The sequence below is a fragment of the Bos javanicus genome, chromosome 20 (assembly GCF_032452875.1).
Source record: "Bos javanicus breed banteng chromosome 20, ARS-OSU_banteng_1.0, whole genome shotgun sequence".
In the NCBI taxonomy this organism is placed as follows: domain Eukaryota; kingdom Metazoa; phylum Chordata; class Mammalia; order Artiodactyla; family Bovidae; genus Bos; species Bos javanicus.
Genome location: NC_083887.1, coordinates 51,285,146 through 51,302,472, shown reverse-complemented (window position 1 = coordinate 51,302,472; position 17,327 = coordinate 51,285,146). Strand labels below are relative to the sequence as shown.

Genomic DNA, 17,327 nt, shown 5'->3' with positions numbered 1-17,327 from the left:
TGCACTGAAAGGTGACATTAGCTGCCAGAACATTGTACCAGATGCACAGAAGGAAATAGGAAAGCAATATACAAGATACTTGGGATTTCCTCAAATCTTTCAATAGACCTTATGCAGAAGAACTGTTATGATGCACTTCCATTATAGACAACTATGTTGATAGCCAATGTCTTCACTCCTAGCCTGATCTGTTGCCTTAGGAAGCTTGTTACCTTGGTAATATCCTCCATTGTCCAGCCAAACACACATGACCTACCATCACTCTCAGTCTAGAGGATTCTGGACCAAGCAGAAGCCAACACAAGGATTGCCTAACAATCCTATAGATTCCAAATGACTCGTTGAAGAATTGTACTTCAAAGTCCTGTATATTCCACAATGGTGTTCATAAAAACATATATGCTAATGAAAGAAGAGAGAAAGAAGAAGGGCGACTTCATAAATGGTCTCTTAAGGACTTCACTCGGAGGGCCAGTGGTTAAGACTCTGTGTATCCAGGGGGCACAGGTTCAATCCCTAGAATGGAGATCCCATATGCTACATGACACAGTAAAAATAAATAAATAAATAAAATCATGCTCTCTTTAACTTCAAAAGCTATTTCAGAACAGGTGATTTTATGTGATGATGATTCCCTCCTGCCTGGCCTATGAAACTCTGCATAATATATACAGGGGTGCAATGTGGAAAGACATTGGAACTATGGCCGATTTTTAAGGTTATAAGGTGGAAAGAAGTGAGCTCACACCATGAAAAGCACTGCTAGATATTCCTGCCGTCTTGCAAACAAAGTGCAGTGGCAGCTGTCACAATTTTTCTGGACTTAGGCTATGAGGAAAAGGAGCAGGTTTCTGAGTTTCCCCAGGAGACCACTCAGCTGTCAGTCCAAAACTGAAAAACAGCTCAGCAGGGACTCGTTTAAGAGTGTGAAATTCAAAGAACTGCAGTATAACATTGATTCCATCCATGCCATACTTACTAACTTTACTCGCAATTATGGAGAAATTATACTGCGCGGTGCTTTCTCTGTCTAGTAAGTCATTAGTGGCGATGGTTCCTTCAGTCGCATCTATTGTAAAGTAGCTGTCCCCATCACTCTTCCAATCTATGAGGTACCTGTGTACAAAAAGAGGAGATGCAAATGTGCAATGATTACACATTCATCATAATGGCAGTCAGGCTAACTTGACACAGTTCCTTATTTTTCTCCCTGTAGCCATTACCCACCTTTTGCAATAAAGAAGAGTGTAAGTGACAGCTTCTTTATTGCAAAGTCAGTAAGCTCAAGGGGAAGCTGGGAATAATGAAAGATTTAGTACTCCTGCTGTTCATATTATTTTAGGGTCTTGACACCTTGAAAGCTCAGCAGAGACTAAAATTCTAAAGCTGACCATGGGTTTCCTTAACCTGCTGAATATTAAAACTTTTTCAAGCAGTAAAAGATTCCTTAATGGTGGCTGTGGGAAGAGCTGGGGGTGGGGTAGGCATCTGGAAACAGCTACAAAGAACTTAGGTCAGTACAGAGGTAGCATCTTTGTTTCCAAGGACAGAAAAAAAAAATCATGTTAGGGAAACTAAGGGGAAATTTTTAAACTGGCAGGTGCTATAATTGCACAGAAATATTTTCCTCAAACACACAAAAAATGACAATGGTTGTTTTATTACTCTTAAGTATCAGAACAAGTTTCTTATAAAAAGTGACCTTGGCTGTACTGTCTCTTTACGTTCTTTATTAGCCAAACTCCTTGATAGTAAATGATCTGCTTTCTTTATGTGAAACAGTCGGAATAAGAAATCCAAGAATATGAATTTTTTAAAAAAATATGCATTTGTATAAATCTTTATGTAGCAGTGAACATATAGAGTGATATATGTAAAATTATTTTAAAGATATATTTTCAAACATCATATTAACAGACATTTTGAACTCTTTCCATGTGCCAGGTATTGTTCTAAACATTCATCACCATTTTTGTGATTAGAGAATCAAAGTGAGGTCCTTACAAACAGTGGCTGAAGACAGATGACATCATTGTAGTCAGCCCCTCTAAATCCCCGGTCATCAGGAAATGTTAATTAAGGCTTGTGTTTCAAAATAGCAAGTTTTAATCTTGACAAACAGGTTATTTAAAATCAGGACAGTGTGCATAACATTTTAGAACTAGGTCAAAACTAGTTCGTCTTTATAGGTGGAGATTTATAACTTGTCAGTATTCATTAGTAACTGATAGGATCAGAGTAGGAACCAAGCTTTTTATCTGCCTTTGACATTTCCATTGTTGATTTCTGAAATGCACTGATGCTTTATGAGTTCAGCTTGGCATCCTGTCTCATAGAAATGATCTCAAAAATTATAAATGAACTTAAAAGCCAGAGACTACAGCATATAATGAGCTTCATTCTTTCTATTGCAAGATGCCCTTTTTGGAACAAAAAAGCATCTTCTCACAGTACCCATTTTTAGCACCTTTATTCAACTTGGTAACATGCCTAATTTGAGGCAGATTATTACTGAACTTCCTTGGTGACCATAGCATTTCTGAAGAATTACTGGTGTAGACTAACAGTGGCTGGTGTTTAATGGTAGAATTCACTAAATATTTGCTGAGTGCCCACTATGCTGCAGACATTGTAGTAAGGTTGAAGCACAAAGGAAATTATAAAGTATAATGCTCACTAATAATGAGTCTAGTTGGAGGAATGTATATAAAGAGGATTATTATGTTTGATAGAAGGACAGAAAAGACAAGACACAAGTACAAAGAAGATCCCTGGTTCAACACCTGTTGGTTCAGGCAAACCTTCCTGCACACGATGTTTGACTGGCACTAGAAGGCTATAAGGAGAAGGCAATGGCACCCCACTCGGGTACTCCTGCCTGGAGAATCCCATGGATGGAGGAGCCTGGAAGGCTGCAGTCCATGGGGTAGCTGAGGGTCGGACATGACTGAATGAATTTACTTTCACTTTTCACTTTCATGCATTGGAGAAGGAAATGGCAATCCACTCCAGTGCTCTTGCCTGGAGAATCCCAGGGACGGGGGAGCCTGGTGGGCTGCCGTCTATGGGGTCACACAGAGTCGGACACGACTGAAGTGACTAGCGGCAGCAGCAGCAGAAGGCTATAAAGGAATTATTTATGAGAAGAGAGAGGCACACAAAGTAAGGAGAGGAGGAAAAATATTTTAGGAACATCAACAGCAGCAGCAAAACCATAGACTGCAAAACCAAGCCCACCAGGTTCCTCTGTCCTTGGAATTCTGCAAGCAAGAATACTGGAGTGGGTAGCCCTTTCCTTCTCTAAGGGATCTTCCTGAGCCAGGGATCGAACCCAGGTCTCCTGAATTGCAAGCAGATTCTTTACTATCTGAGACACCAGGAAGCCCCCTTTCACTTTCAGAAGGCTATAAAGGAATTATTTATGAGAAGAATGAGGCAGACAAAGGAAGAGGAAAGGTATTTTAGGAACATGAACACCAGTAGGAAAATCATAGTGATTTTGTGGGAAACTATAAGCTGTTAGGAATTTCAGTAAAATATTTGAAAGGAATAATAACCTGAAAAAAAGATAAGCTATTTAGGTCAAGGAGGATAATGTAAATTATATTAAGGAGATAAAACATGATCTTATAGTTAATGAACAATTCAAAGGGTATAATTAGGGTATGGGATAACTGTTAATCACTTTTAAGGCAGAGGGTGAATGTATTTGAAGGGGACAAGACTGTAAGCATTTCCCGTAAACCAGAATCTTTCCAACAGACAAAGAGAGTCACTAGAGCTGGGAAGAGATTTAATTCAATGGGTTGTGAGTGGTTGAAATAACTAGGGCTATGCAGGCTGGGCTTCCCAGGTGGTGCTAGTGGTAAAGAATCTGCCTGCTAATGCAGGAGACATGAGAGATGTGGGTTCGATCCCTGGGCCCGGGAAGACCCCCTAGAGGTGGGCATGGCAACCCTCTCCAGTATTCTTGCCTGGAGAATCCCATAGACAGAGGAGACTGGTGGGTTACCATCCTTGGGGTTGCAAAGAGTGAAACACGACTGAAATGATTTAGAACACATTCACATGCAGGCTGAAGGAAAGAAGACCCGAAACATGCTGGTGTCCTTTACTTTGACTAGGATACTCATGTGAAGTGGGTATCAGATTTACTTGTCATTTCAGTGTGATGGAGCTAGGACAGGAAAATGGAATCTATAGAAATTATTATCTTGGATAAATAGATGAAGACTTTGATGTCAGAGCTGCACAAGGTCATAATGGGTTTCCTCAGAAAACCATAAGCACCAAGAGTAATCAAATATTGATGTCAAAATATTCATGTTTGGTGCAGATATGGTAGAGCATTAAATCTAAGCATGACTGGAAAGCCTGAATATAACTTGCAGTGCTGAATTTATACTACTAATATCCATACATAATGGATGGAATTCCCATACACTTTTCATGGATGGAATATTTTTTAAATTATTGTTTCCTGTGATCGTTCTGTTCTGATCTTAACAAACATATTTTGCTCTGAGCACTACAATAAAGTCTCACTTTTCAAACATATGCTTCCTTTTTTCCTAAGCCCTATTTTAAATAATAGCTTTATCCACATACTATTGGAGAAGAGAATGGCATCCCATTCCAGCATTGTTGTCTGGAGAATTTCATGAACAGAAGAGCCTGGTGGGCTGCAGCCCATGGAGTTACAAAGAGTCAGACATGACAGAGAGACTAGCACTTCACATAATATACAATTTCCCAATTTAAACTGAACAATTCAATCATTTTCATATATGCAAGTTGTGGTATAGATGGTAAGTTTTAAGATGTTTTCAACTTATTAACTCATTTTTTTTTCATTTAATTCATTACTTGGGGTAAGCTCCAATTATCTGGAAACTTCAGTTCTATAGATTGAAGATTGTGAAGGTGTGGTGTTTCTAGATTTCTCCTCTGCTACTTCCTTTTGCATTAAGCGCATATTATTCCAATGGAATAGTAATTTTTTTATTAAATAATAATGTTATACTCTGCTGCTGCTAAGTCACTTCAGTCAGGTCCGACTCTGTGCGACCCATAGACGACAGCCCACCAGGCTCCCCCGTCCCTGGGATTCTCCAGGCAAGAACACTGGAGTGGACTGCCATTTCCTTCTCCAATGCATGAAAGTGAAAAGTGAAAGTGAAGTTGCTCAGTCGTGTCCTACTCCCAGCGACCCTATGGACTGCAGCCCACCAGGCTCCTCCATCCAAGGGATTTTCCAGGCTATATTTTTAGTTATTTTCTTTTTATCTGCTTCAGGTTTGACTGTATACTGCTTAACGTAGAATGAAATTTATGCTAACTTAATTCTAATGAAATATAGAAATTTTACTCCTATGTAGCCATGTGCTATTATATATATGAAAAGTGAAAGTGAAGTCACTCAGTCCTGTCCAATTCTTTGCGACCCATGGACTGTAGCCTGCCAGGCTCCTCCATCTATGGGATTTTCCAGGCAAGAATACTGGAATGGGTTGCCATTTCCTTCTCCAGGGGATCTTCCTGACCAAGGGACTGAACCCAGGTCTCCCATATTTTGGGTGGATTCTTTATCAGCTGAGCCACAAGGGAAGCCCCTACACACATATACATATATATTAACATATTTTTTTCCTTGTGGTGTCTCAGTGGTAAAGAACCCACCTGTCATTGAGGAGACACAAGTTTGACCCCTGGGTCTGGAAGATCCCCTGGAAAAGGAAATGGCAACCCACTCCAGTATTCTTGCCTGGCAAATATCATGGACAGAGGAACCTAGCAGGTTACCATCCATGGAGTCACAAGAGAGTCAGACACGACTTAGAAACTAAACAACAACAATCTATAGTATATTGATACTGCAAAAAAAGTAGTAAAACATTTTTATAATTAGTAATTTTATAATCTTATGTCTATTAAAGCTGGAAAATAAAGGGAAGCAAATATTTTGGGAAGAGCTAAAGAATTGATGCTTTTGAACTGTGTTGTTGGAGAAGACTCTTGAGAGTCCCTTGGACTGCAAGGAGATCCAACCAGTCTATTATGAAGGAGATCAGCCCTGGGATTTCTTTGGAGGGAATGATGCTAAAGCTGAAACTCCAGTACTTTGGCCACCTGATGTGAAGAGCTGACTCATTGGAAAAGCCTCTGATGCTGGGAGGGATTGGGGGCAGGAGAAGGGGATGACAGAGGATGAGATGGTGGATGGCATCACTGACTTGATGGACATGAGTTTGACTGAACTCCGGGAGTTGATGATGGACAGGGAAGCCTGGAGTACTGCAATTCATGGGGTAGCAAAGAGTCGGACATGACTGAGCGACTGAACTGAACTGAACTACAAGTTGTCTAGTCGTACAGACTCTTTTACCCTGGGAAATTCTCTAACTTCTACAAGTCCTGGATGGAGGCAGGATGGTCTTCTCATTTCATTCTCATTTCGACTCTCCAGGAATGAAACAAACAACATTAAGTGAGATTGACTAGACTCCAAATTTTCAGCCTGCCTGGGAGAGGACTTCTCCCTGTAAGTGAGGTTGAGTGAAGGAAGCAAGCAGCCAATGGCTCAACTAGGAATTTCACTCCTGAGAACTCAGAGGTGTAGATTGGAAACACTGGCATTCTGCCCCTCCCAGCAAGACGATATATCCCATGATTGAGAGCTGAGGACAGAGGAGCCATCTTTTCTCAACCATTCTGTCCAGGGTCCAAAGAGAATTCTCTATGCGGCTTAGCTGGTAGATGAGTGTGAAAGTGAGAGAGCAGGTACTGGGTCAAGTTCCATAGCCTCTTTCTGTTCTAAAGTTTTACTCGATCTTCTTGAGTAAATGTTTCGTCATTTTCTATATGCTTTTAGTAAATTTTCCAAAGAGAGCAAATGGTTTTTAGTAAGCTTTAACAAATAATTTTTACCATTTATGCTTGATTCACTGGAAGAACTTCTCATACTGCCATTCCTTAAATAGAATCTCCATTAGTTTCAGGAATTCCTTTCTTCTTTTCTCATTTACTCCAGTTAAACTGCATGATATTATTTCGAGCTCTTCTGTATTTAAACCATTGTAGAACTATGCAATGAATAGGTCCTTCTTTGCTGTCCTTAACATTCAATTGTTTTGCAGATTTTGGCAAACATAAGACAGATTATACACATTTTGTGCCTGTGTTTGTCTCTCTTACTCAAGGCCCTCTAAATTACTTGTGGCCCCTTTATTTCTGTGTTGCCAAGGATCTGAGGTGTTATCTGCACATAGCATCTGCAACTTAAACCCTACCTGGAATTAATGCACAGATCCTACTACCTATAGAATAGTTAAATATTTCTACTTCAAGGAAATGTCTTACTTAGGACAATCCACTATTTCAGGTTTGCTGAGTGAGGACTTAACTCAGTACTAGTACTGAGTGTCCTTGGTCCCAGAAAAAAAATGGAAAAACTGATCAGCTTACTTCTAGTTAACACTTATAATTTATAAAGCTGATTTAGACAGAATATGTGTACAGTGAATAACTATAGACTCACAGGTCATTTTTTAAATATAATTTTTACAAATATTTTATTTGTTTGTTTTGGTTCTTCTGGGTCTCTGCTGCTGCATGGGCTTTTCTCTAGCTGGGGAGAGTGGGAACTACTCTCTAGATGTGGTGCATGGGCTTCTCTTCTCCGTTTGGTGGCTTCCCTGGTTGCAGAGCATGAGCTCAGCGTTTCTGGGCTCTAGAGCACACGTTCAACAATTGTAGCCCACAGACTTAGTTGTATTGTTGCATGTAGGATCTTCCCAGACTAGGAATCAAACCCATGTCTCCTACAATGGCAGGTAGATTCTTTACCACTGTGCTGGAATCCCCACAGGTCATTTTTAACTATAGTTTTAACTTTTTCCGGTAATGAGTTTAAAAATTCAAGAACTTAAATATTGCATCCATAAAATATGTGCCTATCTCTGTTGATACATACACATATATACATATATGTATATATATCAAACCAAAATTCAATATATTGGAAAGTGAACAGGTAAATTCCATTTTTTAGTTATTTCAGTCTAACACTGAGATAAAGTTTGTATTCCATAAATTAGCCGCCACTGAGAGGCAAAGAAATATGTATAGAATGAAGAACATGAACTTTTTGGAGAGATAACTAGGGAAATATACCAGTTCCTTCACTTACCTTGTGCAACTATATTAGGAATCTTTCTCCCTATTATCTGTTCTCCTTGTCTCTTACAAAATTTGGAAAATAATACCGATCTAGCCATGTAAGGGAAAGTGTGGTACAGATGAAATGAAATAAGATATATGTATCCAGTTATAGAATCATACATGTGGGATGTTTACACGCATGTACATGTGTGTGTATCTATCCTTTCCTCCCACTCTCTTTCCCCATTATCCATTATTTTGTATTATTTTTCATTTAAAAACAATATGCTTTGTTGTAGCACCAAATTGTAACATACATATCTTTCAATTTTAAAACGTCTGAGGGTCTTCCCTTGAAATCCAGTGGTTAAGATTTCACCCTCCCAATTCAGGGGATTCTGATTGGATTCCCTCATCAGGCAACTAGAGTTAGATCCTGCGTGCCACAACTAAGACCCATTGCAGCAAAAAAAAAAAAAAAAACCTTCCTGAAATACAAACCCCCAACAAACCCTAGAAGCACAAACCACTGGAACAATGTCAGGCTTTATTTCTTACAATAGTGCTTTTTCTTGGTCCTCATTCACTGTTTTCTGGCATCTAGTTTTTATCTCCATCATCTTGTGAAGTTGGTACCCTTTTTGTTTCTATGTTATCCTCTCAGAAAGCTTGGTGGTGGGTTAGTTGCTAAGAAATGTCTGGCTGGCTCTTGGAACACCATGGACTGTAGCCCTCCAGGCTCTTCTGTCCATGGGATTTCCCAGGAAGGCATACTGGAATGATTGCCATTCCCTTCTCCAGGGGATCTTCTCACTCCAGGGATCAAACCTGAGTCTCTGGCATTGCAGGCAGATACTTTACCAACTGAGCCATCAGGGAAGCTTCAGAAAGCTTACTGCCTTCTGAATATTTTCTACTTAGTGAAATATCTTCAGCATCCTCCTGGAACTGGTCAAACTCTTAATACTAGGTCCTGGCATTTTCCTAAGGTCCTATCTTAGTGTGACTGGCTAATCTCTATGCCTGACTGAATAATAAACTTGAGACAATGACCATTTTCTATTGTGATATTTTGCCCAGTATAACACTTAGGGGATATTGGTAAGAACTGATCATCAGTGAACTGACAATGAAAACATTCCTACATTTCCTGGATATTTTCAGAGAAGACATAACCCAGTTCTAAAATGCCTTTGATCAGTTTCTGGAAAACACCATCCCAGTGTGAGCCATCAGTAGTTTACTTTGCTACAGCCACATCCAATCTAAGGGTAGATTGATATCTTAATTGCAACTAATCACAACAGTATAATATGAAATATCTAGCTTGGCCCAGCTCACCAGTTTAAATGAGTAAAACCTTCAGATACTGTGTGTTTGACTAATCTTATACTTATTAAGTGAGAAGATTATATTCAAATGAAAAGGTATTTATGATCTAGATGATATAAATCTGTAGTTCCTAGTATGCATGGTGACTGTTGCTAAGAAATTTGTTTTAATAATTGAATGGAAATCAAAAATTAATGCATTAACTTAATCTGCACAAACCACTGGACAGAGAGAAATTTTATTATTTTTTTGTAAATGAGTTTTCAGAAATGTCTCAAAGTTTTGTTCTCTTCATTAGGTATGCATTTCCCTTAAAGTTATTTCTTTTAATTTGCCTAATAACTTTCTCACAGTTAATGGAAAAGCTAACTTTGACCCTGTCCTAATTCTCAAACACATTTTATACAAAAGTACTTGATGACACAGAGTTATGTTAAAAGTATTACATTTCATTCTTTAAGCAATAAAATGTAGAAGTAATGGCTCAAGTCCAGATAGGAAATATTATTTTGTTAAATTACTAAAAATAGATCAAAATGTTTTCACTATTCTCTTATGTTTGTTTACCTTTTAAAAATTATGTCTGGTTGCAGATAACTAAATGAAAATAAATTCAGTTCAATTTATTTCCATAAACATCTTACAGAGAACTTAGGCCACACGCAACACTTAGAATGTAATTGCTTCATCAACATCACAATTACATTGTTTCGTGGGAATCCCTATATGTTTCTCTCAAACTTTCAAACTTTGTTAAATAGTAGTTCTAATTTCCTGCTAGTTTTTTTTTTCTTTTCTAACCCTCCTCTTCATTCTTAGTTTCCTCTCAGCAGAATTAAGTCATATATCAGTTAAGATAGATCCCCTTGTTTATTTGAAATGTCTGATGAAAAGATAAACACATTATCAAATTATTAAATTAATAAAGGCACAGTTCGTCTACCTTTAAATTCCATCTTGAGACATGTAATAAGTGGAAAATAGGTCTCTAATGATAAAGGAATATACCCTAATCTACATAGTATTGAGATCATAGCTGTTATACATTTTTATTTTCTTCAATGTAGCTTAAGCTCTCCTCATTATGGGGATTTTTTTTTTTTTTAGTCATTTTTTAATAGTCACACATGGTTTTCTGCCTGTGTATGGCCTTACATAACTAGATGTCAACTCTCCTCTGCCCCCAAGGCTTTAAACCTGGTTTTTTATTTATTCTGCAGGAACCTCAAAGCAGCTTCCTCTAGTGGAAACAAAATTAAGTTTAGGCAAATATTGATTAAATATGGGTTCTACACTTAAGAACTTAGATAGCAAACATGTAGTAAAAGTTTTTTTCAGTATTAAAAATATGAACAGTAATACCTGGCTAAGTGAGTAAATTATGTGATCATACCTTTGCTCATGGTCTTCCCATGAAGCCTTGCCAAAACCCTCTAGAAAATATTTGTTGCTTCCTTAAAAAAATTGGGGGGCTTCCCTGATGGCTCAACAGGTAAAGAATCTACCTGCAATGCAGGAGACACAGGAGATATGGGTTTGATCCCTGGATCAGGGAGATCCCTTGGAGGAGGAAATGACAACCCACTCCAGTATTCTTGCCTAGAGAATCCCATGGACAGAGGAGCCTGGCTGGCTATAGTCGAAAGGGTTGCAAAGAGCTGGACATGACTGAGAGACTGAGCAGCAGTATTACAAAATTCTATATTCTTACTTCTTTTATCTTATTTACATATTTGAATTTTTGTTAACAGTCTTTCTCAAATGAGAAGGATAAAATAATTATATTTTATTTTAGTGATTATACAGAAAGTTTGTTTAGAGTAGGGCTGAATTTATTGTTCCATCCATAATATCTTGTACTTGCATGTATGCATTGAATTATTTTATAAAGATATCTGACTGTTCCTCTTAATAATAACCTGATCACATTTCAAGCATGGAAATATGTTTTATACCTTTGAGTATACAGACATACTTATTCTGAAGTCTTTTTATGTAGCCATATCACAACTATTCCCTTGAACTGAATCAAATGCCTGTTGTTGCAAATCAAGTTGGATCTATTTACTCTCACTGAACACCGTGGCCAATGTCTCTGAAGAAAGATGTCATTATAACTAGAGTCATTTACCATTTGCTATACAAATATGGGCATCACATTTGAAAAAAAGCTTTTATTTTCTGTTTTTTTTTTCTTTCTGATAACTGATCTTCCATTTCTTCTTTGTGATTTGTCAACTGTTTAGCTCCTTTTCTCTGAAATTTACTCACATTCTCTTAACTCAAAAATAATTTTGGACAGCTTATGAACTGGATTCTGACTATTATAATTTTCATGGTGAAAGATTTATATCAGTTTAGGATATATTTGAAGTAACAATCTTTAAAAAAAATCAAAAATATAAAAATTCTAAATAACTGATTTTTTAAAAAGTTATTCTCTAAAAGTATGTAAATTATAGAGAGGAGGGAAAGAGCTATGAAATTTACACTTACATAGAGCACTCAACCCTTTGAGAGAAAGCAAAGAAACTGAAACTCTAGCAGACAAAATGCAAACTGCAAACTTTAGGTAAGTAATAAAGAACATAGACTTAGGGACTTCACTAGCCATTCAGTGGTTAAGAATCAGCAATTCCAATGTGGGGGCATGGGTTCAATCCCTGGTAAGGGAATTAAGATCCCACATTCCATGTGGTGTGACCAAAAACAAAGAAAATACAACAACAAGACAAAAAACATAGACTTGGACATTGCTTCACTCTGAGGAGGTACGTGAAGCACATAAAGATAGCTTCAAGACATTCACCATCATAATTATTATCTGGACATTCAGCCATCATATCATTACAAAAATGCAAAATTCATTTTAAAATAAAAGCAAATACATCATTGGATACCAAGACCCAATCCTTATAAAATTAGAGCTATAAATCAGTATCATAAATCCACTGAATTTTGTCAATAAATTCTTAGCTATATCTAAATCTTTAAGAACTTTGTAGTTGTCTAGAAAAATAAGAGATACTGAACCACAAGTAATAACCATTTTTTCCATATGTACAAGAATGTCAGCAAAAGAACTGTATTTTTTTTAATTTTATATTTCTAGCCTGACCAATGTCAATGTTCATGTACCTGAATACAACACTTTTCAGGTTTAAGTAAAGTTATTGTAAGTTTTAAACAAGGTGAACCTATGTAAAGTGTTTAGAATGCTTGCAGGCATATAATAAGGTCCATGGTTATCACATATTAAAGAATCAAATATTGTACATTTTTTACTGACAAGTTTTGGCATTCTATTTTAACAAGTTACTGAAAATTATTAAATTTTACTTGTATTCCCCCAAATTCTGGAATTACAAAGCAATGCAAAAAACTAGATAAATGCCTCAATAAATCTTTATTAGCAGAACAATTAGAATCTAGCTAACAGACTGGTTCCAAGTAGGAAAAGGAGTACATCAAGGCTGTATATTGTCACCCTGCTTATTTAACTTATATGCAGAGTACATTATGAGAAACGCTGGGCTGGAAGAAGCACAAGCTGGAATCAAGATTGCCGGGTGGAATATCAATAACCTCACATATGCAGATGACACCATCCTTACGGCAGAAAGTGAAAAGGAACTAAAAAGCCTCTTGATGAAAGTGAAAGAGGAGAGTGAAAAAGTTTGCTTAAAGCTCAACATTCAGAAAGCAAAGATCATGGCATCTGGTCCTATCACTTCAAGGCAAATAGATGGGGAAACAGTGGAAACAGTGTCAGACTATTTTTGGGGGCCTCAAAATCACTGCAGATGGTGATTGCAGCCATGAAATTAAAAGACGTTTACTCTTTGGAAGGAAAATTATGACCAACCTAGATAGCATATTAAAAAGCAGAGATATTACTTTGCCAACAAAAATCCGTCTGGTCAAGGCTATGGTTTTTCCAGTGGTCATGTATGGATGAGAGAATTGAACTGTGAAGAAAGCTGAGCGCCAAAGAATTGATGCTTTTGAACTGTGGTGCTGGATAAGACTCTTGCAAGTCCCTTGGACTACAAAGAGATCCAACCAGGCCATCCTAAAAGAGACCAGTCCTAGGTGTTCATTGGAAGCACTGATGCTGAGGCTGAAACTCCAATACTTTGGTCACCTCATGCAAAGAGTTGACTCATTGGGAAAGACCCTGATGCTGGGAGGGATTGGGGGCAGGAGTAGAAGGGGACAACAGAGGATCAGATGGCTGGATGGCATCACTGACTCAATGCACATGAATTTGGGTGAACTCTGGGTGTTGGCGATGGACATGGAGGCCTGGCGTGCTCCGATTCATGGGGTCACAAAGAGTTGGACACAACTGAGTGAACTGAACTGAACTGAATTATGTTCATATTAGTCACTCAGTCATGTCCAACTCTTTGTTACCTCATAGACTGTAGCCCAGCAGGCTGTTCTGTCCATGGAATTCTCCAGGCAAGAATACTGGAGGGGGTTAATCTTCTTCAGGAGATCTTCCCAAACCAGGGATCAAACCTGGGTCTCCTGCATTGCAGGAAGATTCTTTACCATCTGAACCATAAGGAGGTCCTTCCCATTTTACTGAAGTCATAATTGAGTTTTCCTGGGCCTCAGATTCTCTTGCTATAAAATAATCACTGTGATGCTTAAAAAATTCTGGCCAAAGAATAAGCTATGATGACATCACTATTTGCTGTTAGCTAATTGCCACTGAGTATGACTAAAATCATGGCATCCAGTCCCATCACTTCATGGTGAATAGAAGTGGGGATCCTGGGCTCCAAAATTACTGCGAATGATGACTGTAGCCATAAAATTAAAAAACAAAAAACAAACAAACAAACAAAAAAAAAACTTGCTTCTTGGAAAGAAAGCTGAGACAAACCTAGATGGTGTATTGAAAAGCAGAGACATGACTGCTGACACAGGTCCATATAGTCAAAGCTATGGTTTTTCCAGTAGTCATATAGGGATGTGACAGTTCGATGATAAAGAAGGCTGAGCACCAAAGAATTGATGTTTTTGAATTGTGGTGTTGGAGAAGACTCTTGAGAGTCCCTTGGAGTGCAAGGAAATCAAACCAGTCAACCCTAAAGGAAATCAACTCTGAATATTCATTGGAAGGACGGATGCTGACACGGAATCTCCAATACTATGGCCACCTGGTACAAAGAGCTGACTCACTGGAAAAGACCCTGATATTGGGAAAGATTGAAGGCAAATGGAGAAGGGACTGGCAAAGGATGAAAGAGTTAGGTAGCATCACTGACTCAATGGATGAGTTTGAGCAAACTCTGGGAGATAGTGAAGGACAGGGAAGCCTGGTGTGCTGCATCCATGGAGTGGCAAAGAGTTAGACAGGATCTAAGGACTGAACAACAAGAAGAAGACAAAGAACAGAAATGTAAAGGAAACAATAGCTAGAAATTAAGCTCATGGCAAGAGGGGACAGGACATGGATTATTTGTGAGGGCATTACACCTAACTGAACCTTTCTTCTAAAGTTGTGTAGTCCTGGTTAATGCCATTGCTTTCTGGCTCTTGCTATGCTCAGTGATGATGAAGTAATAATATTAATAAAATACTCAGTGATGTGGAATACCCTAGTCTTAATGCCAGGCACAATAATCCTATGAAAAGGGTAATGCAAACCAGTAAAGCAAAGGAAAACAAACAGAACATACCTACACATGCCAAGTAATTTGTCGTTTTGATGTTATTTTTTTATAACCTTTTTACTATCATTTTTGTGTGAGCAAACATGTTTTAGGCTTAGAAGTGATTCATACTCCACATTCCTCAACTGACTTGATTCAAGTCTACTGTTTCCTCCAAGGACATGAAAGTAAGACAACTTTTATGTTGATTCTAAACCACCTCTATCTTTTGACAACTCCTCATGGGGATCAATTAGATCCATCTGTGTCTGCAGCTTCAGTGAATCAGGCTGTCACCCATTAGAAATAAGACTAAGGATGCTCCCTTATTTCAAAGTAGCACTTGTCAAAGTAGCTTCTGTGACATGAAAAACAAAGAAGATAGGCTTGTAACTGGAGAATTTCTCTACAGTGTAGCCTTCCTTTATTCCACACACTTGTATCTAATTATTTCCTTTTGCTTAGAAGTTTGTAATTCTCACCTTTACCGTTACAGGGTGATATTTTTTAGTTACAAATGCTCTGATTTTTTTAAGTATTTCATTAAAATAATATTTTATTCTTATCTTGACCCTATCATGCTATGATCAGTATTCAAAAATAGAACATATAGCAAATTAAATAACTTACCATGTCCCCTAAGATATCATGTCCCATTATATGCCACAATTCTCATCTATTGAAGTGTAGAGAGTTTAAATCCATATTTATTTACATGTTTTACTGCTTTCTTTATAACCTTCAGTATTTCTTCCATTCTGTTTATATTCTTGAAATTACCTGTAAATCTACTCAGCAGGCATTTTCTACTTTCACAATGACTGGCAGCACACACAGGGTGTTCAGGAACAAGACTGATGAATGATGACAGATTAATGTATAACAACTACTAACGCAGATTCTTGAGGATGCCCCTGTGAACACTGATAATAAACAGACTTTTTTGGACTTTAACTGAAGTGAACCATGCAATAATTTGAGCATTGATAACAAGTTGAACCCAATGAGGAAATAAGCCAGGATTCAACCTGATAGGTAAGGGTGCTAAATAATGGCACTTTTTCTTCCCTTTCTCAAGACAAATGTGCTTTTAGAATTCTCTCTTGATCACAGAGGTACTTCAAGAAGGAAGGCATCCATGTCACATTAAGGGATAGATTTGACACATACAAAGAGCAGAGCTTCCATGCTTTCAGGCCATTGCCTGAGAATTTTTTCTATGCTATGAATGTGTTGCGGCTACTGCTGAAAGGTTGATCCTTTTTTTTTTTTTAATCACTAATTACCCCATGACTTAAAATCTTGTATGTATCTATGTATTTTTCCAATGCAACAGAGTACTGTTTTGCTTTAAAAGTCTGTTTAATATATTCTTTGGTTTTGATTTTGTATACTAAGCTTCACCCCTTTAAAGTTAGAAGATTCAGAACAAACCCCATTTTTTTCTCTGTCTCTTTTTTAGTTTGCATCTGGTAATCCCAAACTCCCGATCCTTCCCTTCCTTACCACACCTGCCTTTGGCGACCACAATGTCTGTGAGTCTGTTTCTGTTTTGTAGATACGTGTTCTTTTTTTTTTTAATTTTCTTGTATTCCCCACCCCTCCTGCCCTTTTTGTAGGTGCATCACCACATGGCACAGATTAAGTATCCAGAAGAAGCAAAGCTGAATCAGAACAAATTTCAGAATATCTTACAGAATCAATTTATAAGTGAGGAACAAGGAATACTACCATGTTTGAGCAATATAAGTGGCATGTATGGGTGGGGGAAGAGTGAGTGTTTTCTTTCACTTTCTTATACTTTCTTACACTTTCTTACAATTGTCTTACTGATTGCTTTGTCGGACTCACTACTCAACAGCCGTATGCCAATAAGGAGCTCCTTGCCAAGTTTGGACTTTGACCAACTCCACAATGCATCTTACCTTAAATATGACTGAAATTGTGCTTCTATCAGGAGATACAATTGCCACATTAAAAAAATAAACTGCAAATTACGAATGGTTGAACAATCTTTTTGCAAACACCAAATTTGGGTAGGGGACAGAGATTTTAGAATAATTGAAAAATGTATTTTATATATGACTAATATTTCAGGCACTGTGAATGTATCTTAATATCGTTATTTGTGAGACTCATCCTTTTAGGCTGACTACTAAATCCCTTTTG

The 17,327-nt window shown here is 37.8% G+C and overlaps 1 protein-coding gene across 8 annotated transcripts in view; it reads right to left on the bottom strand.

Annotated features, from left to right (window-relative positions):
* The window catches only part of CDH12 (cadherin 12), a 1,193,543-nt gene that overhangs the window by 34,313 nt on the left and 1,141,903 nt on the right, over nt 1-17,327 (bottom strand). For all 8 annotated transcript variants that reach the window (XM_061393824.1, XM_061393826.1, XM_061393825.1 and 5 more), the window contains one exon: nt 980-1,116. In XM_061393824.1, the coding sequence (XP_061249808.1) occupies nt 980-1,116 (137 nt within the window). The remainder of the gene's footprint in view (nt 1-979; nt 1,117-17,327) is intronic.